Here is a 25,279-nt window from a genome sequence, read left to right as displayed (position 1 = left end):
TTGTAATAGGACCTTGATAGAAACTTCTAAATGACAATGAACTTTACATTTGGACTAGCTTAAAATTTTAATATTCAGTATTTTATATCATCCTTAATGTAAAGAGCAGGTTAAATTATTTCTGGAAATCAGTTTTCTTCCAAAATGACCTTATTTTATCTAATGGTTGGATGAATAAATTATTTGAAAAGGAATAAAACCCTGATTTTTTTTTCTACCAGTAAAGTACTGTGCAGTGGCAGAGTGCAGAACTGAGCAATCACAAGCAGATATTCATCAGTGCCATGTAAACTCCAAGACTGTCTCTCTATAATTAAGTGTAAAAATCCTATGCTCATTTCTTCATTTATCTGAGGCAATCTAGGGATTTGAGATGCTAAAGACAGTACATTATAGTTCCTTTTTTTTTTACCATGACTGATAGTTTAAGTGTGCCTTTCAATAACACAGAATGTACTCACTCTGACAGTCAAGGTGGGCAGTTTAAATTATTAAATTATGCTTGAATAAATTTAATGTCAAGGAGTTTAGTGTTGTGCCTCAAAACATTTTACTAAGCATTTTTTTCACCTTGTCATCCAACAATAATAAGTAAAGAATGCATAGAAGGCAATTTGGACTGCTGAAACACATCCACCAAAATCCTACTAAATAAATAAACAGTTATGGGGCCTAAGATGTGGTGGAAAAATGGCTGTGGTGCTGTCTTCCTTCTAAATGTAGATGAAGTAAAAAATGATAGAGTTGCTAATTCTCACATATGGCAGATGGGAAACTGAAATAAGGAAAAACCAAGGCCATGCTCCATCTAAGAGGGTAGATCTGCCTGCTCTCCTTTATCCAGGGTTGTATAGCTTTGCAGGAGGCTTGGACAAAGTCATTGATCTGATTGAAAAGTAAATTTGGGCTTAATTTGATTATTGTAAGGTAAGGTTAAGAAAGTCAGTTACTGAATGACATGAATGTTTTCATATCATCTGCAGGAGCTTCCTCGGGTGCCATTGACCTGTTACCATCTCCCAGTGCAACAGCAAACTGGACAGCTGGGCTTCTCATGGACAACAACGACATGATTTTTAAATTTGATGGAAAGCAAGGAGCCAAAATCCCAGATGGAATAGTCCCAAAGAATTTAACTGATCAATTCACCATCAGTCTGTGGATGAAACATGGACCTAGTCCAGGATTAAGAGCTGAGAAAGAAACTATTCTCTGCAACTCTGACAAGACAGGTGAGCCTGGGTATTCAAAAAATGTTTGCTAAAGGGCATAACAAAGTTAGTAGAGTGTCATCATCTCTTCTCAGTTAATTTGTCTGGAAAAAAAAAAAAGTTATTAAACTGGGATGGTGCCACTAAGCATTGACAACTTGATAGCTGTTGAGGGGACCAATGTCTACCTAAGTTTCAAGCACTGGTTTTATAGGAATTGTTTAAAAATAATAAAGTTTAATTTTTATGTGACTTATACTGGGAAAATAAATTCTAATTCCTCATTGCAAAGAGTTTGATAAAATATTGATTTGGATTTTATTTATTTGGACATAGTGCTTCCATAAACAAAACTAACACAGCTTAATTCAGGAAGATGCTTCCCACATGTGCCTTCCCTGGAAGCCTTAATGACCCGTGATCGTGAGAAGAGTCAATTATTTTGTTGCTTTTTTTTTTTTCGTTGGTTGGGTTTTGTCTTTTAGCTGTATATTGCTTTCAAACATTCACCTGAACAGAAGTGTTGCTGGCAGTTGAGATCACTGATGTTAGTGGTGCCTCCTTTCAGAGATGAACAGACACCACTACGCGCTGTACGTGCACAACTGCCGCCTCGTCTTCCTCCTGCGCAAAGACTTTGATCAGGCTGACACCTTCCGTCCTGCAGAGTTCCACTGGAAGCTCGATCAGGTACTTGTGGCATTATTTTATCTGTAGCCCATCTTCATCTGGTGCAGGAATCATAGAGAACAACTCAAATCCTAGTGCAGCAGCTTTGGGAACTGGCAAGTCTAAGGCAATTGTGTTGCAGTTTGTAACTGCTGTGACTCTGAGATCCACAGAAGAGATAAATGAGTTAAATCCATTGAGTCATTTAAACAGTAGGGTTTTTTAACTGAGTCCTTTTAAACAGTAAGTAGAGTTTTATATCTTTGCAATGGATAGAGTGACACGACATTGCATATAGTTGCCCAAAAGTTTTCAATTTAGCATAAAAAATAAAAAAAATCTACTTTATCAGCACAATGGAAGTGATGGAAGCCTTTTCAATAAAGAGTATGCTGACACAGAGAGAGGCATTTTTAATATATTGTGAATCTAATCTGCAGACTTTTACTTTCATCTGCTGTGCTCTGTGTAGTTTCTCCTTATTATAAAGAGTATATCACAAGGAAATTATTATTAAAGAGATAAGAATTTCCTTTCATATATTTAATAATTTTAAGCAAGATAAGGATCATTTGGGTGAAAAAAGACTACAGCAAAGTAGTATTTTCTCAAAGGAAGTTTCTTCATGTCTTTGGGTCCAAAGTAAAGTATTGAAGATGTAGATACAGGAATCTTTTATTTCCTAATTCACCTTCAAAATGCATATAGAAAGATGATCTTTGTCATGATATCAGGTGAATGTGGTAAGTAACCTTATAATGATCTCTTAGTTTGCATTTACATCTTCCAGTTTGAAATCAGTTTCTGAAGTACTTGATATGTAATATTACAGTCTAGAAAGAGGTAAATTTACATGAAATCATATTGAAGATTTCAAGACCTGAGTAACTGATGTCACCTCAGATAACGCTGTTCTGAATGCAAATGGTGGATTTGTATTTCTAAGTTGTATACTAATATTATAAACTGTATACTATACTATTAATTATAATGCAAAGTTCCCTGTAAAGATATCTTCTTTGCCTCTGCTTCAGTACTGCATCTGGCCTGTATGGTAGATTAAATTAAAAGAAACTGAAAATAAAACACGTGAATAATGGGCAGGTAAGGAACTTCCATGGTTTTGAATACAAGACAGGCAGAAATTTTCACTTGAAAGTAGCAAAATTGTGTCAGCTTCTGTCTGCATAACTTTAGAAAGTACAGTGTATTTTAAAACCACATCAAAAGGCAAATTAGCATTTCACTACACACTGCTCTAGATCTCAATATGAAAAGAAGCTAGGGCTAGATTTTCAAAAGTGAATTATGTGCTCTAGAAATTTCTGAAAATCCTATGATATCCTATGATAATTTGCATATTTAGATACTGAAATAGCTCTGGAGAACTAACCTCCTGAACTGTTCATTCTGTAGTGGCATATTCTCAGATTCCATGATATTTCAAGAAAAGCATGGGAATTAAGCTGTAACAAACTGCTGAACAGTTTCTCACTACAGTTTTGCACTACTCTGTGCTATGGGATGCTGTAGAACACATTGCATATGTGATTCTGGAAGAGTGTTTAAGGGTAGGTATCAGTAACAGAGCAGAGTAACATCACAGAATCACATGTGGCAGAGTACTTTATTGCTGAACTTGCTTTATGATTATGACAACAATCCATAGCTTGTTTGTGCTGAGAGGACTCTGATGACCTTGTAATAGGGTGAAGCATAAACTAGTGAAATCATTTATCATTCTTACTGCAAAGTAGTAAAATTTATCATACCAGCTGCTTTGGGCTCTACCTACTCTATTAGACTACTCATTCTTTCAAGGCACTGATCAAGAATGTGAATTTATTGTCAGTCCAAATTTAATTTAATTCTGTGGCAGGTGAGTATGGAACAGCTGCAGACTCCACTGTTGGCTGAAGATGAGGAGTCAAGTGACAATTTATACAGCTACCCCCAAACAGTGTGTCTGATGTCTCCTGATACAGTGCAGCCAGCATAACCACCATGTGCAGCAAGTGGCTCTGGGAAGATTGTGTCTCTAAGTTAGTTCACTGAGTTAAGGATTTATTTTCAGTATGGCTTTCAGTGTATTTAGTCCTGGATTTAACAAAATGATCAGATTGTACAGCTTCCTCTTGTACAAAGGAAATAACTTAAGGTGGGATGAGCCTTGTAGGGGCCTGAGCTCTGTGAGCTCCGTACAACACAAGGGTTGAATGTGTCTCCTTGGAGAATTGGGGCTGCTGAACTTTTAAACTTACATCACTAATCATGTTCCCCTTCAGCCTCTAGTGCTGTGTTCAGCCTTGTAAAATACCTTGGTGCAAGTATACCTGAAATACAAAAGAAATCAGTCTATAACGAGATTATGTATATTAGAAATAGATTACTTTGAAATCTGTGGGAAAATCTTTATTGATTTTAACAAGGGCAGAATTTCACCCTTGTAAAACAAACAAAAATAGTCTTCTCACCTTTTTTTTTCTCCCAATACAAAGGTATTTCCAAAAGCACTTCAGGGAGCTTTATTTGTTAACAGCTCTGTTGTAAAGGTGTAGTTCGTCTGGTTCACAGTGTATTTCACACACTCCTTATTGTGGATATGACAGTTCTGATGCTGAGGATCATCAAGCCAAGGGATATTTTTCCTTCCCCTAAATCAAGTGACTTGGAAAACTTTTCTGAATGGGAGAAGGGATCTTAGCTAGGGATGAACATGTTTGTGTGTAATTCTTTTTATTCACAATGGGAATTTATTTCCTGTTTTCTACCCATATTATCATGCTGGAAGTAGTCATCTACCCTACAGGAAAAATTGATATTGATCCCCTTAAGAAACAGGGAATGCACTGGTGATCTGGAGTCATTCTAAGACAGCAAAAAATAGCTAACCATGCAGAAAGTCATTGTTTCTTTTCTAAGATGAGATAAAATGCTTTAAATAATCCGAAATAAGCCTGCAGTGCTTTTCATTATTACTTTCATAACAGGAACTAGAGAAAAAGGTTCATAATAGGAACTAGAGAAAAAGGCTTAAGTAAATCTGAATATAATGCATTTTATTTCTGTGTGCATGTAGCTACTCCTTTTGCATTTAAACACTTCATTGCACAATATAGGGTCTTTTAACTGTGGAAAGCAGTATTGTGCAACAACATGGCAGAGCATCTTTTGAAAAGATATACGTTAAATAAGAGAGCAAAAGGAAAGGTGTCTGGACCTCTTCTCTAGTTAAATTAGCTATTCCTCTTAAATTACAGCATTTTTGAATAAAAATTGTATGCTGGAGTTTTAGAAATTGGTTAGTTCTGTGCATCTGGTTTTGAGAGGACAATCATTCACATGATGAAAGCTCTGAATGGTCTTCCTGAGAAGGTCAGAGAGAAGAAAATAAGTGAATATTTATGGAAAGTACATTGTAGTCTCAGTCCTAAAGGGTTAAGGGTACACAGAGGAGAAAGGATGACGCAAGCTTCCACTACCACTATGCACCAAGTTTCACCTTTAAATTAAACACCTCAGGCTTGTCAATCCCAGCGTTTCCACCATGGTGCCCTATTGGAAGTCAGGTTTCTTTATATGGTGGAGTTCAGTTATTCATTTTTACCTGAGGCTCAGAAATTTTGCCCTCCCAATCAATTCGGTTTCTTATATAGAGAATATCTTGATACGGAGTTATTAACATGCCTAAAAAGCTGGATTAAAGTGTATGCTAACTTGCCTTGTTTATGCATTACTCTGGGAACCCAAGAAATAGAAAACCTAGAACAGAAATTCCAAATCAAGCTACATATAGGATGGGGAAGAGTCACATTTGTTTCCTTATTTATCAGCTATTTTAGTATTATATTTTACACTGCCCCTGATTTACCAGTTATGCCACCAGTTTGTACAAAGCATGCACAAACTGGTTTGAAAATGATACTAAATAGCAGTCTGGTACTTGAGCAGTTTCCTAGAGCCTCCATGTTGTTTATCTTTCAAGAAAAGAAGTTTGGCTTTGCAGTGTTCAGATAGTCTGAAGTTTTTCACAAAGGTAGGGCTGACAACTTTATCATTCCAAATGCAGCTTAAGAGATAATTAGTGTATGTTATCAATAGATATAAATTCAGCTATCTGTCTGCACGAGCTGTTTATCCCAGCCTTGGAGCCATGGTCTCTGGATGCCCGCAGTTCAAGAAGAAAGTATGTTGGGGTTTTTTTCCACTGATTTACTTTCTACCTCTGGGTAGTCTCTTGGCAACAGTAAAGTCTACAAATCCATATAGTTAAGCATGTGTTGAACTGAGCAGCTTCCTAGTTATAAAGTTAAAAAATAAACACAGGTGTGCTGTCTAACTGTAGCCATCAAGTGTTACTGAACTGACATTCTTGCTTGATGCAATTTAGCAACAAGGAAGGTGAATGTCACGGTTTAACACTGGCCCGGCGATTAAACCAAATAACAGACGCTCTCTATTAATCTCTCTCTCCTTGATAGAGAAAGGAGAGAGAATAAGGGAGAGAGACTTATGGTTTGGAAACTAAACTACACAACTTTAATGAAACAGTAGTGATAAATAGATAAAATTACTAAATATATACAAATATACAGGAAAATGGAAACCACATTCCTCCCCCTTTCCCCCAATAACTCTCACGTCACCACCGAGGCTGTAGGGCAGCCCTGGGAAAGTCCAGGCTGGACTCCTGGAGTCGGCAGCAGTCGGGAACTGGAGGCAGGAACACACAGATATGGGCTGGCACGGATCAGGACCACAGGCAAACGAATGGATGGGATCCTTCCAGGATGCCGAGTGAAGGAAGGGAAGCAGGAAATCAGGAAATCCGGAAAAGATCTGGCTTGGCCCTCGTGATGCCTCAAATTTATACTGAGTGTGACGTATATGGGATGGAATACTCTGTTTGGTCAATTCTGGCATCTATCTTGTCTGTTCCTCCCCAAAGGAGGGCTCAGGTGGGACCTCTGTATCCTCCTGGATGGTAAAATGTTTTCCTCAGAGCTGAGCAGTGTCCTTGGCTCTGCACACCAGTCTCTAGCAGTAACTATAAACATCAAGTGTTATCAGTCCTAGAAGCACACACTGTCTGAGAAACTTGCTGTTAATTTCAGCAAGTGCAACTACTTACAAGAGACTTAGCTAAAAGCAAAAGTACAAGACAGAAAATCACCTTTATCCTGACCCAAACCAAGACAGTGAATTATAAGAAAATTATTTCATAATAAATGAATTATGGATCTAATTTATTTAGAGACACTGAAATTACAGTATGACAGCACAAAGACATGCTACAACTACAGTACATAATCAAGGCTTTCAGGTGCTTTATCTGTCAGCATGATTAAGCAATTTCATTATTTAAAGCTGTAATTAAGCCATCCATATTTTTGAAATCTATTGTGAAAATAAGTATTACACATTACAATTTTCAATGCTACAAAAGCAACTCACAGCTTGTGTGCAAATTAGTTAGCAAACTCTTATTCTTCACTCCAGAGTTGCCACAATGCAACAGCAAATATACATTATATAGAAAGGTTCTTACTTGGAAGCTGAATACCTGCTCTTCTAATGAACTTAGTTTCTTGCATCCAAGAAGAAGAAAAAACTCCTCATTTCAGGACTATTTTTCATGGTGCTATGGGAATGCCAGATATGACGTGTAGGAGTTTCATGAAGCTCATCATTGATTATTGAAGTCCATTAAGGCACAGGGCATGTGGATTAATACACTGCCAGGTTGGCAACAATCTCTGAAAGATACCTTGGGGCATTCATTTCTCTGAGGTTATAATGAAGTCTCTTCTTATGGAACAGTGGTTGGTAGACAGCTGGAAATAGCATGGTCTTCCTGGGAAAACTTTTCTGGCCAATATCCAAACCAGAATTGATGGTAAGAGGGAGTAATTTGCACAGCTCAAGTACAAATTCTTCGCTAAATAGAAATGTGCAATAAAATTGAACTTTATCTACTAATATCCCCTTCTTATATTTTACTCATTAAATTTTATTTTTCTTTATTACTCACATTGTAGTAGATGTACTTGGTGCAAACTTGGCAGGGAGAGATGTACTTTATATGTCCCTTAAAATTCCTTCCTGCCTTGTTATGTGTGACTCTCGTATCAGTGGCTGATATTTTAAAAAGCTATTATCATGGTTGCAAATGGTTCAGTGAAACTTATATCAGTAATTTGTCATGTGAAAGTGACCATATAAACAATTCCTCACTTAGGACTGTAGGACACAGTCAGCTTCAGGAGATATTTGTGAGTTCTCACTATACCACCTCCCTAGGTTATCAAAACCAGTCTTTTAGCTACAGAACTTTTACTATTAGGAATGACTGGTGGAGGGTAAGCCAAATGTTTGATGTATGTGATTTTGAAGAAAGATCAGTTTCACTTTTCATTAAGAACTCTGCTTTTTTCAGGTATTGACTATCTCAAGACATTGCTTTAAAAACCACTTTTTGTGTTCACTAGACTTTAAGGAGAAATTATATATAATTACCATACTGAACTGTCATGTAATTAGTGGGCTTATTTGTTGCAGAAATTAAAAAATTCCTGAGGTCAGAGCAAATCTGCCCCATTCTCAATGCATCTGCTGCTGCACTGGCTGAGAACTAAACCTTTGCTTTCTTACCAAACATGTGCTCTGTGAGAGTAAAGGGAACATCAGCAGTTTTTAAATAAAGTCAGGATAACTGTGCAGTTTCTTAATTTAATGCTACCAGTTAGAAATGAAGTCTTCAAGTTGTGCTTGGATGTGTCAGGTTTGCCAGAGGATGACAGAGCCAAGACTGCTTAAAAATTCAACATTAACGAGTATCTCAGCCCTGATAATGTTACAAATAATTGTAATATCAATATATGTTAATATATAGTTTATATTACCTGTATCTGTTTATAGTTTAGTAGTATAACTAGTGCTGGCTAGAAAATGGAAGTCCTTATGAATAATTTTGTATCTTAACACCAGTTTTTGCTATAGAGTTTAATATTCTTTGTAAGCAGGAAATGAACCCTACAGAAGCTCCCTAGGCAGGCAAAACAGGATCCTCATGTGAATTTTCCACTAGCAGAATTTTTTTTCCAATGAAACTCTAAGTTTCTAAGTGCAACTTTAATGTTAAGATTTGCAACTTTACTGAATGTAATTTCAGTAAAGAAATATTGGCATGCTTCAGCATTACTATCAATAGCTATAATACTTTTATTAGTTTATTAGTATTACCATTTTTTTTTTAGTTTTAAAGTATACTCACAGCACCCAGTTAAGGTCCTATTCCTAATTTATTAACACCTTCTCAAAAATAGAAAAAAAGCTGCAGGCTGACAGTGCACAGATCTTTCAAACCCTGCACCAGTGTTATTGCAAATGGACAATTAATGGTATTAAGACACAGCAGAATTTTTTGTGTTTTTTCAGGCAATTAGTCAAAGTTCAGGGTCTTGCTGAATTGTTTTCCAGTCTTACTATGATTGGGTTTTTTACGAATTCAGCCTTTTCCCTTTCAATTTGTTTACTCCAATGAAGCTGTGGACTCAAATTTGTTCAGAGCAATTTACTGTTGTTGTTGTAATTGGATGCACAGCCTGCACAACTTTTTTTATTCCTTTTGTAAGTGGCCTCAAGCTCTCTCTCACTGAGGCATCTCTGCTGACATCACTGGATTTGGATATACTCTCAAGGAAGGGTTTGCTGTAATGCTTCATGGACAGCACAGCAACTCTCATTTCAAATTCAGTCTTCATTTTCTGTGTTCTGAATTTTTAACTGAATGTGGCTTATTTAATGGAGGTTCTTGCAGTAACTGATTGCCCAGTTCCCAGTAAAGTAAATAGAAGAAGAATTGGTTAAGTGTGTTACAATTCAAATAGAAAATCAGAACTCAATCAAGCCTTTCTAAATAGCCAGAAGAAATGCAAATCTTGCTTTTCTATATTTTTTTTCAATATGCTGTACTCTAAATGTAAAGAATATTACTAGTTTGTACAGTCAGTGATGCTGTCCTCTTAACTATTAGGCAGTGGGAGTGCTATGTACAAATTAACAGCTCCTATGGGTGGGTGGGTGTGAGTTTGCTGTGCATTTGTGGGGAGCACTCAGCCACACACTGCTTGGTGCTCTCATAAATTCACTTTGTGATAGTTGGTTGCCCCAGAGAATTGCCTTTTCTCTGATAATGAATTAGCTATGCTTTCAGCTGTGATTTTGGTATGACAGAGTGTAAATATGATTTCTCACACTAAGGGCATCTTGTCTTCACACTCTTCAGATATGTTTAGTCATCATCAGGAAACACTTGATGCAAGCCCTTTCAGCAGCTTCAGAGTCTTTTCTTGTAGAGATAAAATATGAGAGCATAAAAAGTGTTAAATGAAAAAAAGTACTTAAATCTTATGATTCAGGAGATGCTTTGTCATATTCAAGAGTAAGAGTAAATGCTAAAGAAAAAAGAAATCTCAAAAGGAGATTCAGATCTCTACACATATCCAGGTACAGATAGACAAGAGATATATGGTAACCTATGAAAATAGTCTATTTCACATGTAATCTTGTGATTTTAAGTTATATTTTTAATGAAAGGCAAACCTGGGAATATTTTTTTAAAAGAACAGTCTTATAGTAATGGCTTTATCCACCACCCATTAACATCTGTAAGCCTCCTTCTTCTCTGAGTAAAATGGAAAGGGAGCCATTTTTATTTGAACTTTATTCCTATAAAGTTTTCTGTACAAAATTATCTAAAAACTCAGCCACCCTACATGATTTATATTCCCAACATAGAATTTAGGCTTCAGAAAAAAAAAAAAAAAGAGTTGTCATATATCCTGTACAATAGTATAAAGTTGCTTAGGCTTGGTGGTGCTGCAGTGGGTATTAATAATAAACCAATCACTTGCCTTGGGCAAATAAAACCCAAGATAGTACTGTAATGATTCATGGGTATCATTCATTAATATTTCAAATATTCTTCAGATGCTGAGTGTAATCTACCTATACATCATGCTGTACATACATAAATCCAGACCTGATCTCTCTCATATTGTTTAGAAGGAAAAGGTGGTACAATTTGTCTCATGAATGCAAAATTCCCAATTTTAATACCTGTATATAGGCTGTAGTATATAGAGAATGACAGTACTCCTGTATCTAGGGATAAATTGTTTGTTTCCACTTACCTTTTGGCATTATCTACCTTTATAATCATTTATGGGTATCATGATTTTAATAGCAATTGGAATTTTGGGGGGTATTTTGATTCATAAGATGTATGTTTATATTATGCTACACAGAAGAATTATTGGCCTGACCTAGTTGTACTGCTGATTTGGCTTACCTCTGCATGCTCATACTTCCTTTTAATATGTAGTCTGAGAAATGCTTATTACTGTGTGATCACTTCATAGTGTTGGGTTTTTTTCTTTCCTTATTCCTATGTGCACCTGATTTCATTTATAAATTAATTATTGGGTTTAGCGAGCTATATTTGAATAGGGCACAAGTGATTTCCAGTCCTTGAATGTAGCATTCAACACCAAAATGGTGTTGTTGATCATGAACTGATGATTACTTTACAAGTAAAGCAATGCAGATTTGATCTAAATCTCTTCATGAGGAGTAAGACCTTTCAAACAGCATAAAGCTGGCTCCTGGGTCTCATCTGAGAGTATTGGTAGGGAGAAAAGAAGCAATGAAGCAACAGGATATGTTGAATATGAGGATCATTGAATTGTACAAGTGAGAAATACAGACAGAGCTTTAGTTCTTGCTATGAAAATATAAAAGTGAAGTAACTACTGGAAGTTGCAGGGGTATCAGCTGACAAGACAAAGGAGGAAAAGGATGACTAGAAATAGGAAGAAGGAGAAAACTGAGTACAGGTAAAAGAGAGAGGTTGATGCTGCTATACAGCAGCACACATGTCTGTGCTTTGTTTTCAAATAAAAAAATATTTTTTATCTCAATCACTTCAGATCATTTTGGGAAAAGCAAATGATACTGCTGAGATACCTGAGGCAAACAGAATCCCTTAATGTGTGCTATTCCCTCTCTTAATTGCGGAGTTGCTATCAGCAGAATCAGAGCTAAATGAGAAGGAATGAAACTGTAGATAAATAAGACCTTGTTTCCTTTTGGTATTGAAAAAGTGATTTTTTTAAAAAACAGTATCAGATGGGTAGTTTCATTTTAAGGGAAATTTTATTTTTACAATTCAGCTGTGAGGGACAGGGTTTTCATTGTAAATTACCTTCTGGCCCCATCAAAAGTTCTAGCGATGTTAAAAGGAAAAATCTGCTTTTGTAAGAGTTCTGTATGAGTTGGTTTGTGTCTATTATAATATACTTCAGGGGAGCATACTGAACCTTTTGTTCTCAATATTCAGATTTTACCTTCTTTTTTCCTTAAAAAAGTAATACACACTTTTGAAAACACTTGAACCATTCTTTCCACATTTGGGCAAAGATAAAATGGCATATTTTTCAGTGTTCTTTTTTTTACTGAACAACCAGTTATCCCACTTCAGGCAAGAATTATTTTATTTTAGGAAGATGTCTGTAGTCCAGCAGCCATTTTCCAGTCATCAAAACAGTGCTTCACAGTGAAAATAGCAGCAAGCAAACTGTAAATAAATATTTGAACTTTTAGATAGTTACATTAATGTTATCTGTAAAACTTCTAGGGTTTGAGCAACACTGATACTCATACTGATACTCAGCACTGATGCTCAGCACTGATACTCAAGATTTCTTCCCACAGTCTATTTGTTTCATGTCTCTTAAGTCAATCCAGAACTACTCGGGGATGCAAACCCGCAGTGCTGACTTGTTTCCTCCCATAAAAGCACTAAGAACATGATTTTGATTTGTACTGAAGAGAGGCATATACTGACTAAAGAACAGCATTCTCTGGCAAAGTGACAAATATAGATGATAACTAATTACTTCTGTACAGTATATAACATATAATCAGCCTGTCTGCAAAATGCCAGCTATGTAATTAAGGCCCAGCAGTTATCATTTCAGTAAAAAGACTATGCATAATATTTGGGTTGTATAATTCCTGACTTATCTTTGAATATAAATACAGAAGCACACATATACAACCATTCTTTGATTTACAAAAATTATTAAGGTAGCCAAATATGACTCATTGCCATCTTTTATCTGAAATAAAAACAAAGCAGCATTTGCTTTTCTCTGCATTATGTCCTAATTACCTGCTGGAACTGAAGTAAATGCAGCTCTAATCTGTATGGGGAAGGAGTGTCTATTTCCTATGTATCTTTCTGCAGGTATAGCTATTTCCATCTTAGGGCTCAGCAGTAATCAAAATCATCACAGTAGTGGGCTCCCATACAAATAGCAGTGATTCTGTGGAGATATCCTCTCAGTTTCATGTGAGAGCTGTGTAAGAGCAGGAATTCTTTTATCTCTGATTTGCACTGTGCACCTTCAACACAGCAAATATCCTTCAAGTAGATCACCTTTCTCAAAATGTGGGAATCGTGAGAGGGCATTTAATGCCTGTGTCAGCTCTGCCTTCCTTTACTGAGTACGTTTAAAGCAACCCTTGCAAGCAGTGTCAGTGCTTCCTTCAGGGGTAGCAAGCCTTTGAAGAGGGATGTGCCAGGAGATGGGAAGCCTTCAAAGAGCCAGCAGTACCATTTTCAGCATTAGAGGCACTCAGCCCAGGGGAGCATTCTGCTGGTTTTTCTTCTGTGTGCAGGCTACCCAACCCAGAGATCCTGGAATTTTCCAGGTGGTAAGTGAAAACTGATGTTTATTTCATGAAAAGAAAAATAGCACATAGCTGTGGGACTTGACTAGATCAGGGGAGTCTTGTGCTTTGGCCTAACAAAGTGAGTGATGAGTGTAGGTGGGAATGTTTGAGAAGGAGGAGGAGAGAGGAGGACTCTTCAGAATCCAGTTTTCAGAACTGAGCCCAGGTGTTTCTCTTCAAAAGCAAACAAGCAACAACTATCAGGTCTGCTTTGTCTCTAGAGCCTAGTTTGCATTAATCACACTCTACCTTCATAACATGTCTAAATAACTGACTGAAACAAGCATTATATTTGTCCAGACTTTAACAGCAAGGGAAGGATATGTCATCCTGTTTTGAATAGCGACAGCCTTCTTTTTGTTAGTGCCAACCTCCTTATGCTCAGAGAGAAAAAATTGCTCCGTAATTGAATACTCAGGAGTGTTCAGGCTTCTCAGCTCAAGATGACTCACTTAAGTATAGGACCTTTAACATTTGAGTTAATATTCCATAATAAATGTATTTTAGTCAGGTTTTTAAAAAGCAAGCTGAAAAAAGCCAGTATATTAAGATTTGAAAAGTAATTGCAAAGGATAGGAGGGCTTATTTTGCATTAGCACTCATAGTGCTTTTCTAAAAAGTTATTATTAGCGTTCTGAAAATTATTTCCTATGTTTTCTAGCTAAGGGTACATTTCAGGAGGCTAGTTAAATCTATATTTCATTTAATTTATAATCAGAAGTCCATTTGCAGACCATGCTTATTACTGAGCCCTCAGAAGAGTAAGAAGCCTCACTGCAATTTCTTCATAAAAATATCTAACAGGCAGAATCCCTGCACATATCAAATGAGCAGAAGGAAGATCCCAGAAATCAGAGAAAGTGGTTTAAATTCAGATAAGATTCAAAGATGAACAATGAGGGACTCAGGAGTGAAAGAAAGCAGGATTCTACATATGCTATATTGAGATGGAATAAATTCATAGACCAAAAGGTTTAAACAATCTTTGAAAACAGTTTGCTCAAAAGGCCACAATTCTTTTCAATTGTGGTTACACACGCTTTTTAGAGAGATGTAAGAATGTATGATTAACACAGTTTCGGCTTCAACCTATATGAAAATATTATTCCTAATAATATTTTAGGGATAACACAAGGTAAGTTTTAGGTGTTTAGGTATCAGGCATAAAATTTCAGCTGGGTTCTGTATAAGCCTCAAATGCATGCTGCATATTTGGAAAACTAGTCTGAAGGAAAAGCCAGCAGGCATAGTTATGCTACAAAATTAAGCTTGAACTCACAGCTTGTTATGATACTGATGTGCAGCATGAATCCTGAGCATTTCCTGTGGGTTCTTTAGTTTTAGTTTTCTACTATGTGTGTTATTTTGATTTGGGAATACGTCTGTGTAGAATGCACATAGAATTGCATAAGAGTTATATTTGTCCTAATGAACACATTTTTAGCTTCTTCTGAAGAAATATTTTATAAAAATGGCAAGCAAGTCTGATGACTGGTAATTATTTGTACAATGAACAGTTTCTAATACCCAGTAGACTCTTTTTCCTTATCTAGTACTCCCTTGAGATCACTAATTCTGACAAACGGTTGGACTACTGAGTGCTGTTTGACCTTACATCAGAGTAAGTTAGTTCCTCTTGTTGGTTCATGATCAAGTGGTGTTAATTAATAGAAATAGGGGAAGTAAAAAAAGGAAAAAGTAAAATAACACTAGCAATATGAGTCACTGCTCAGAAAAGCTTTCTGTCAAAGGTAATGAGAATTACAAGAACAAAGAGCAGCTAAAATTGAAACCTATTTTTCTAATATTATTTAAATAACAGTAGGGAATGTTGCTAAATGCTCATTTAGCTGTTCTACATACCTCCTGGCTTTCTAACTTCTGCTGAAATCAGTGCTGCCTCCTTCACTGGGCATCATTTTCTGACTTTGCTTCTGAAACAGGGTGCCACTCAGCTGCACTTGTTATATCCTCTCATTTGAAGGCTGTCACTCCTCCTAGAAGGCCTGGAAAGAGGGCGGGCCCAATTCCAAGCACCATGTTCAATTCTTACTCACAAGGCTTATTTATTTAAAGGAAAGAGGGTCAGAGAGAGAGACAGTTTAATGTTCAGGAAAAAATTCCTTACTGATAGACAATTATAAACATGTTACTTCCTAATCCCATGAATATTTCTCAATAGGATCATTATAATATTTTATAGAAATTATTTTATCTTATATTACCTACCAAGTCTTTGTTATTAGGTAGCTGAAGGAATATGAATAATGGTTTTATTTAGTAGTATTGAATATTGGTATGAATAATAGTTTTATTTAATAGTATTATTAATAGTTATCAGTTTTCTGCAATCTGTGTTTCACATCTGTAGTTTAGTTGCAATTTGTCCAAGTCAGATATTAAATACTTCATTTCTGAAAACTCTTTATATGTCTTTGGGTGCAAATTGGTCTAAGAAAATATATTGATAAGAGCTCTCTGAGGCTTATTCATTTTAGTGATTATACCACATTGATATTTTGAAAAAATTTCCTTGTTATTTAAAACATTGGAAGTCCATAACTGTTCTTCAGATCTGTTTTCAAATCAGTTTCACTTTAGGTTATGTATATGGAGATTCATATATATATATGATAATCTAATACATGTACAACAACTAAAAGTTAGAAGAAAAAGGAAGTATGGAACAAGTGAATTGTTTTTAAGATATCATTCTCCACTGAATCATCTCTCAAGCTTACGTTAATGTGAAAGTCTTGAGGTTTGGTACAGAGCAGTACATCCTCTTCTAAGAGTAAGACTGGAAAAGAATCTCTCCTGGTGCACAGCCAGAGACATTTGAAAATAGAATGGTTTCTGATGGAGCAGGTCCAGCAGTAATATCATGGGAGATCTTATCAGGGAGCTGCAAAATGAGAAGCTATAAGATGTCTTTTATTATTTTCCCCCTCCTCTCTTTTTCTACAGTTAATTGGATAAGGTTTTATCATTACATTTTTACATTCCTTTCAGTTTTTATGCTGAAGGTTGGTTTGCAGATGACTCAAGTGTCATATGTGGTTGGAATAAAGTTGGCTTTATTAAATGATGGAGTAAGAGAGTGGATACTGTGATTAAAAAAGAGGGCACAGAATGGTGTAGTGAAAGGCTGTGATCTACTCTGCCTGGCAGAATGCCAGCAGGACAAGGGAGAGAAAGAGAATCTATTTAGCAAAGAGGTCACTGCTGCAATTAACATCCTCTCTCTAGCATATGGGGCAGGTAGTTTAGAACCAGGTAGTACATCTTGGAAAACTCAGAGTCAGATCTATATAGATCTTTAGAGCTTTAGAGATTTAAAGCTGACAATCATAGAGAAATCAGATTAAAACTAACCCACAGTAACAAACATTTGCCCCAGTTGCCACAAGTGACTGCAGAGTCTTTGTTCACCCTCTTCTTTGAGATAAAAGACATTTGCTGTGTCACTCAATCTCAAAATAAAAAGGTAAAAACAAACACTACAGAGCTCTGTGGGATCCATTTTTTTATGTCAGGAAAATCAAAGATCAGAACATGTCTTACATCTGCAAGTCTGGCACTAAATACACTTACCTCTTCTAGGTGCTTGCTCTTGCTCCTGTATTCATTTGAATTTACCTGGAGGGGAAAAGGTGGAGGAAAGAGAAAAAGGTTTGCTTTTATTTGTCACTACAAGGTAAACAGAATTCTTGATAAAATCCAACAAGGCGTTTCCTATGGGAACAACAGTAGCTATAGAGAAGTACACTTCCCAAACATGCTATGTAAATGTACTTCTCAAGATTAGTTTTGGACAAATTGGTATTCCTGGGGTAATGTCTCAAGAGAAAAAAAATGATTAAAAGATGGTACTTCCCTCACCAAATTTGCTGAATGATATAATGGATATTCCCATTACTGTTTGACTTTTTAAGTAAACTGTACTGCAGAATACATATCAGAACTCAAGTTATTCTAATAACATAGAATATTCTAATTCTAATTTAGAATATTCTAAAATTCTAATAATCTAATGTTATTCTAATAACATATTCTACCCTAATTTTCTTAACAATATCAAACAAATCTTACAGCATTTTCATACACAGTCTCTGAAAATTTGGCTTTTTAAATGAAAGTAAATGTTTAAATTATATAAACATTAAGCAGAAGAAAAAAATACAGACTACACTATAAACAGTTGAAAATACCAATTGGGAGGAACTGTGATAAGATGCATACTTATTTGCATCCAGCATTTAGTTAAGCAAGGGGCATAAGAAAATCCATTATATTTATACTCATTACATTGTACTGAACAGTTTGCATTGAAATAACTGTTTTGTAAGGCACACAAAACATAAGTTTACATTAAACTGCATTATCTTTTCAATTAGTGTGATTATAGGGTCCTCACAATTCTTCACCTCTAGTTCCTATGTTTCAAAATATCTTCTCATGGAAAATGTCTTCTGCTCTCTGTAGCTTCCTAAATCATATGTCAAAGTAGCAACACCAGAAGAGAGTTTTAGGATCATTGTTATCAAGATTTTGTATTTTCTGTTAATAGGCAGGTAAATGGTACCTCAGTTAGGATCTGGGACTTGCTGCTCTACCAGTCCAGCCTTGAGAGTGAAATTCTGTGGCTCTGACCCACCTTAACATTTTCCCAAGAGGTTTCTCTTCCTTTTATGCATGAAACCAGAGGTAGGGAATACAAGATGTGTTTCCATTTTCCTCACTGGAAGTCCTTTGAGGAGGCAATAATTTGCTTAAGAGTTGGATGAAGAGCAAGGAGGGAAGTCTGTCTTTTGCTTCCTTGTGTGGTTAAGGTTCTTGTAATACTTAGTTGAGGTTAGAGAAAGAAGGCCTTAATTTGCACTGTGTTCACTCTCCTTTACTTTAAGACTGATCCATACACATTCCTTTACAACTGCAGAATTACATGGCAGTAAAATACTATATCAGAAGGTGAGCTGCTTTATGGTCCTTAAAAGCTAGTTTTAAAAGGAATAAATTTAAAATAAAAATATAGAAGGATGCTTATTTGATGTTCTGAATTCTCTGCCCCTATATGAAGCTTCATATAACATCAGCATATGTACTGGAGACATCCAAGTTCTGATACAGATAGTAGTTATGGAAAACATTTCTCACAAAAGGAGTATAAATTCCTCCATCTAACAAGGACTACAGCTAACAATTGCAAGAGTGTTGATGCTCTGGTCTTGCAAGCATAAAAGCACTGGTTTACAGCAAAGCAACCTGCCTGGTTTGGTTTTTCCCTTCACTGCCTGCCACCAGCTGGAACTTCCCACAAGATGGAAAAATTCAGGAACTTGCTCAGACTGTGATCAAATTGGAGCAGGACTACACAGGCTAAGGTTCAAACTACAAGCTTTATGTGGAGGTTAAGTTTGCAAGAGTATTTTTATGGAAAAAACACTAACCTTGCAGATTGTGGTGGTGCTTTTCAATGTATCACCTGTTAATTTAGCTGGTGGTAGCATATTGATTCCTCTTTATCCATATACAGTATATATATATTTTTTCCCTGGCCTGCCTTAATTATTGCATACTTTCTCTGTTGTCACTTCAGAGGCAAAGCTTATTGATTTACCATCAGGAAAAAAAATGTGAGAGAGGTGCTAAAGGATAAATGTAGAAAGGAAAACCCAAAAAGAGAGATTAAAAAAAAAAACAAAGCACAAAAACCACAAACAAACAATCAAAACATAGTATGAATATTTTAGAGCTTTATTTAAAGCTTTCTGAAGAGGTGGAGATACTGGGGACTACAAGACATAATTTATATTAATGTGTGAATTTTATTAGTCTGTGTTTGCACTTTACTTCTTTTTAATTTCAGTAGCTCTGTTCCAAAATTAATACAGTGGTAAATGATATTGTAGCACGATATCAATTTGAAGTGCATATCTGTTGATTCTCAGAAGCACAAATTTTTACTATAAAACCTGCATAAAACTATCCAATCAAGTGAGCAAATCCTGAATACTGAATATCTCCATACTGAATTACATAACTGCAGTTTACACTAAGACATTTTTAGCAGTATATCCTTAGTTCTTGATGGTGATAGGATAAAGAACAGAAAAATGGAAAAAAATATAAGGTGCTGAAAAACAAAAAGAAAGAGATAAACAGTCAACATTGATTTTTTCCCTGTATCACAATCAGCTTTTGCAGGTAGCTCAGCTGCAGAAATTTAAAGAAAAGATATATTAGAAGAACTTGAAAGTAGCAGTTATCGCAAAACAATGCCCTAAGTTATATTCTTTTTTTTTTTTTCTTTAATTGTAGAAGTCTGTAGTTGAGAACTGGCAATGAGAAAACAATTAAGATACAAAATTACTTTTTTAAAGTAACAGATTAAAGCTCATTCACCAATGTCTTCAGAGTTCTCATTCATCAGAGACAAGTTATAAACACCCACATGGACAGGAGAAAGCCTTTTTCTATGCTCACCTTTGGATTGCTGTAATGCAAAATGCATCAGTCTTGTGCATAATAACTAGAGTGCCTAAAACTCTTTAAAAATTTACTTTTATTTTGCATATATAAATATACATTTTCATTTTAAAAAATACAAATATATGCAACTTTTTAGTTTTCCTTCAAATCCCCTGCCAAACGTTTCCAAATTAATATCTTTTTTAGGCTTGCTTTCTTACAGTGGCACTATTCCTTAAGTCCCTGTTCAAGGCGTAGTGAAACTGCCTTTCAGAACCTTTAATTTGGAAAGAGCCTTTGAGCTCCCCATTTATATGCAGTGCAGTACTTTCAGTACTATGAAAGTAGAATTCAAAATATATAATAAAAATAATTTGATATATCAGAATATATTGGAACCACTTAAGCACCTATTTAGTATCCTCAATAGAAAAGAATAATGCCAAAATCTGTAAATTTTTACAAAGCTCTTTCAGAAAGGATTATTTTGGAGATGGAAAGAAACGTGGTATTTTTTAAACTCAAAAAACATGCCTTTATCCATCCAAATATCATCTGTGTTCTGTACTCTGAAGAGGGGTGATGGGGACCATGCTTTGAAGCAGATGTGTAAAGCATGTGGCTGCTCTCAGCAGAGGGTTTGATCCGGGTGCTGTAACCGAGCAGGGAGTGCGAGTGCCTTTAAGCATAAGATCAAAGGCAGACTCCCTGCATTTGTTGTCTTCTTTAGCCAAGTAAAATAAAAATGCAGCACCTGGGTTGTCTCTGCATCTTTGCAAATTTTTCCCAGTGGTGACCTCCACCAGCTGTATCGAGGTGTGCTTGCAAATAAAGGAACCATTCCATTGTTAACATTTATGTATAAGCCCTGTAAATGTTCTGTACAGGAGCACACAAAGCATTTCAGGTAAATGGTTTGCTTGCTGAAGGACTTTTAGATTTATAAATACAGTAAAAATGCATCCAAAGAGAAAGTGCTGCTGTTCATAAAAGCATCACAATGATTAGTAGTATTAATTATTAATTAATAAGCATGATAGTAATTCAACCTCTTGATGAAGATGTGATACACTGCAGCTCTCTATTGGTGGAATCAGTGTCACCCTCACCTTCTGTAGACTCTGCATTTTCTAGACATGCATAACCATTGGAGAGGTCATTTTTGTACAGAAACAGTGACATGCTAATCATGACTAATTTTCTATTATGCTACTGTATGAAAATATGCAATTTATAATCCTAGCTGTACACCTGACTTCCTTGCAAGCAGAGATATTAGCATTCTATCTGCTTGAATTCTATGTGCTTTGAATCCCTGTGTGAATGTGGGTTTGCTTTATTAAAGTGCTCTTGCTTTGGTTAAATAGTGGAAGGATTGCTCACTCATTTAGCAGCATTCGGGATATCCCATGTGATGCAGTTGAAGGCAGCAAAACAAATACTCTGGAATAGTTGTCTGGAAACTGTCAGGTATTAACACCTGTAGTTTTTGTCATGCAAGGCCTCTCAGACTCAGGCACACTATTATATAAAATGTCTGATACATGCAGCTGGGATGCTTCACTGTCTACTGATCAGGTCAGGAAATTTGGCAAGCTGTTTTTCCCTGAAAGGGAGGACTGCATAGAACTATTTGTGATTGTTGTTTTCTCTATAAAGTTTTCAGTCTTCCAGTTTACTTACTTTCAATTTTGGTTTTGGTTCATTTAACCTTCAGAAAATATTTGTGCTGTCTACTGCTTACAAAAGGAAGGCTCCAGCAGCCCCTTGCTGCATTTATCTCTTGCTGTGGAGCTATGATGTCTGCAGTAATAAATGTATCCGTTTGAAATAGAAGTGATTAAGTTCCTGTTGAAATGTCTTCTGCAACAAAACATTAGCTTTTGCTTTCACAGGGCAGATACTGCAACAGATAGCACTTAACCTGGCCAAGGACAAAGCATTATGTTTAAACATCACTTTTCTGCTTGCCTTTATGAAACTGCAAGGATATCTGCACTTCCATTTCCTGATACATCAAAACAAGCATCTCCACAGAATTGAAAGTAGCATGATTGTTGCTATTGCTTATTTCTAAAAACAGCCCACCCATCTTAGCAATTTGTTGTGATTTATTCCTTTGAACTTTTAAATCTGAAAGCTCCAATAAAGGAAAAAAAGAGCTGGGCAGCCACTGATATTTACACACTAGTCTTCTGCCTGAACTAAAGGTGAATTTGACCATCTGATAGTAATCCCTGGTTGTGTGACTCAGAAATTCATCTGAGATTTGACACTGGTAATGTAATCTTGCAAGTGTGTTGTTACTGTGGCTGGTGCTTTTCAAAGCTGATGTGTATCACTGAAACCACGTAGGTCCTCATTTTGCCACATATCTGGCAAAAAAGTCTAAGGCTCAAAGATGGAGATTTGAGTTTCCTGCCTAAATCAGGTAGATACATAGACTAATTGTCCATCTGTGTGTATACAGAACACAACAGAAGTCATTCTAGCACTGTGGAGTTACTGATTCATTGCAAAGGACATTTTAAGTACTAATACAATAAGTTAATAATGACAATTAAATTATATATTTGATAATAACTCAGTGTAGCTGTGTATATTCTTAATTTGAAGCTAATAGGGATCTCCAGTAACTGTGCCAATACAACCCAAATATGCATCTCTTATAGCTTTGTATTCTTAAAAGTTGATGCAGACATCAAGAAACTAATACCTTAACAAATGTAAAAATACAGAGTAAATACCGAATTGCCAGACCTTTCTATTTTGTCCCTGTCTTGATTTCAAAGAGTGTGGTTTAGGATGCCTCTACTTATCAAATATATTCTGCAATGATACCACAAGTGTTTATCAACCTTTTTTTTTTTTTTAACTTTCATTAATTTTTAGTGGTGTGTGAATTGCAGTAATGTTATTTTTTTTTCTGTGAGTGGAATCTGGAAACATATTTTATGAAGTGAATTTTTTTAAAGTATGGGATATAAAAAACATTCAATAAGTGCTAATCTATATTTTTCTCTTCTGTCTTTCAGATTTGTGATAAAGAATGGCATTACTACGTTGTGAATGTTGAGTTTCCTGTTGTCACATTGTACATGGATGGGACAACTTATGAACCTTACCTTGTGACCAACGACTGGCCAATCCACCCTTCCCACATAGCCATGCAGCTGACAGTCGGCGCGTGTTGGCAAGGTAATGGGACAGCAAACAGGGGAGAGCAGAATTGCAAATTGAGACCAAAGCCAATCTTATTTGTCTCACTGATTGCCTAGTAAATAAATTACTAGAAGGTTGATGGTATAAAATCAGAAGTAAATCCAGAGTTAATAATTAATCAAGTCCAAGGATAAAACGGATGGGATGTTGACAGACTTTGCATTTCCGTCATCTAAAGAAGTGATGAATACAGTTTGTGTATTCATTGTGAAGGATTGCCTTCTTTATCTTTTGTCTCTACTTCTTTTAATTGTTTCCTCTGTCCTTCAGCTTTAAACAAACTATCTAAATAGTCCTCTAAAGAACTCCAGCTCTCTCCTTTTGGTATATGCCTCAAATTTCTTTCACAACTCATGGCCTGATCCTGTGTTGATCCAGATGTTAAATTATGAACACCTGAGGGTAAAGATCCAATCTTTACTTTGATGACAACATGCAGAATAAAGAAAGCCACACTAATCCTGAAGACAAGATCAATAAGTTTTGAATATTGATTACTGAGATAAGTATTATGATAGCTAGCTCATCAGCATGACACTAATCCCATATATTTGTAAAAGGATGGACTGATTCTTGTCTAACTGGTATTTTTGAGTTGAGGCTTCCATCTCCATAGGATGATCTTTAGGTGTATTGGAATTTTTCATTGATGATAAATACATAACAGAACACATTTAATTTGATGCTAAAGTGTTAATATTCTAAGGGAAAGCCAGTGGGGTAAGCAGGTCAAAGGAGGTCACCCTCCCTCTTCTTCATCTACGTAAATAGTTTTACACATTATTTGTATTACTTCTACACCTTAGCTTATTTCATTCATGCATTGTGTTTTATCATGCTCTGGTGCAATCTTTAGGTTTGGTTTTTTCCTAAAAGCCTCCATATTTGTGGGAACCCACTCCCCTCAGCCCCCACCTGAATCTCAAGTTAATTATCATTCAGGTACAAGTTTTGAGCAGTGTGGAGTGGTAACTTCTTCCCTAGAACATGCACTGGATAAGCAAAAGCTATGCCAGTTTTGGTACAGTGCTGCATCCATAGGTTTCAGATACCTCCAAGGCAAATGAGAACAGTAAGAATAATCTTTGCATTTTGTCTCTATCTCAAATTGTACAGAGACAAAATTCAGGTAAAATTTTCACACAGGCTCACAAGAAATTTAGACCACAGACTGTATTTAGTATTTAAGCTGCAAAACAAATAGAAAATAGCAAGTGTTTAGAGACTTTTTTAGCTTTGTCTTGAATAATTTGCTTAATGGTTTAGTGAATGGCCATTTAGAATAAGATTCTTCTTTTTCTGGAAAAACACCCAACTTAAACTACTGAAATTTTACCTATTGCTGCTGTCATTATTTACTACAAGACTGTATTATTACTATTTTAATAGCGTGAGAGTTGGAGCTCACCAAAAGTAGAAATGAATTTTCCATCAGCCAAAAGGTGCAGTTTTAATGCATATATGAAACAAGATTTTAAGACACTGCTTTTGGCAAAGCGTGTATTTTGAAATGCTTGTTGTAACCACATCAGACTATTGCAAATGAATGGTATGGGAAGTCACTTCATAGGTAACATTCAACATTCCATTCCAGTCTGTCAAATTGTAGTTACTCAACATCCAAAAACAATCTATTCAGTTCACAATGTTTTCTGAACCCATATATTTCAAGAAAAACGGAATCTATCAAGCAATTTGACAGAATTTAATTTTTTTTTCAGTAAAATTATGCAGTGATTTTGGTGCAATAAGCTATTCGGGAGAGTTCTTAGTAAGAGGATATGAGGAGTTTCATAACTCAGGTTTGCTCAGAGTTTTTCCTTCCCTTTTCATCAAAGCACTGGCAGAATAGGAACACAAGCTCTAACCTATTCCTTCAGAAAGGATAAGACTTTTTTTTTTTTCTGTCT

General features: G+C 35.9%; 1 protein-coding gene across 1 annotated transcript in view; it reads left to right on the top strand.

The window, feature by feature from the left end:
• Positions 1 to 25,279, top strand: part of CLSTN2 (calsyntenin 2) — a 292,419-nt gene that overhangs the window by 244,237 nt on the left and 22,903 nt on the right. Inside the window, exons 8-10 of the mRNA XM_030456311.1 lie at positions 984 to 1,232; positions 1,780 to 1,901; positions 23,183 to 23,345. Of these exons, the coding sequence (XP_030312171.1) occupies positions 984 to 1,232; positions 1,780 to 1,901; positions 23,183 to 23,345 (534 nt within the window). The remainder of the gene's footprint in view (positions 1 to 983; positions 1,233 to 1,779; positions 1,902 to 23,182; positions 23,346 to 25,279) is intronic.

Source organism: Calypte anna, chromosome 9, assembly GCF_003957555.1.
Source record: "Calypte anna isolate BGI_N300 chromosome 9, bCalAnn1_v1.p, whole genome shotgun sequence".
Lineage (NCBI taxonomy): Eukaryota > Metazoa > Chordata > Aves > Apodiformes > Trochilidae > Calypte > Calypte anna.
The sequence above is the reverse complement of the archived record's forward strand: the minus strand, read 5'-3'. Positions and strand labels throughout refer to the sequence as shown.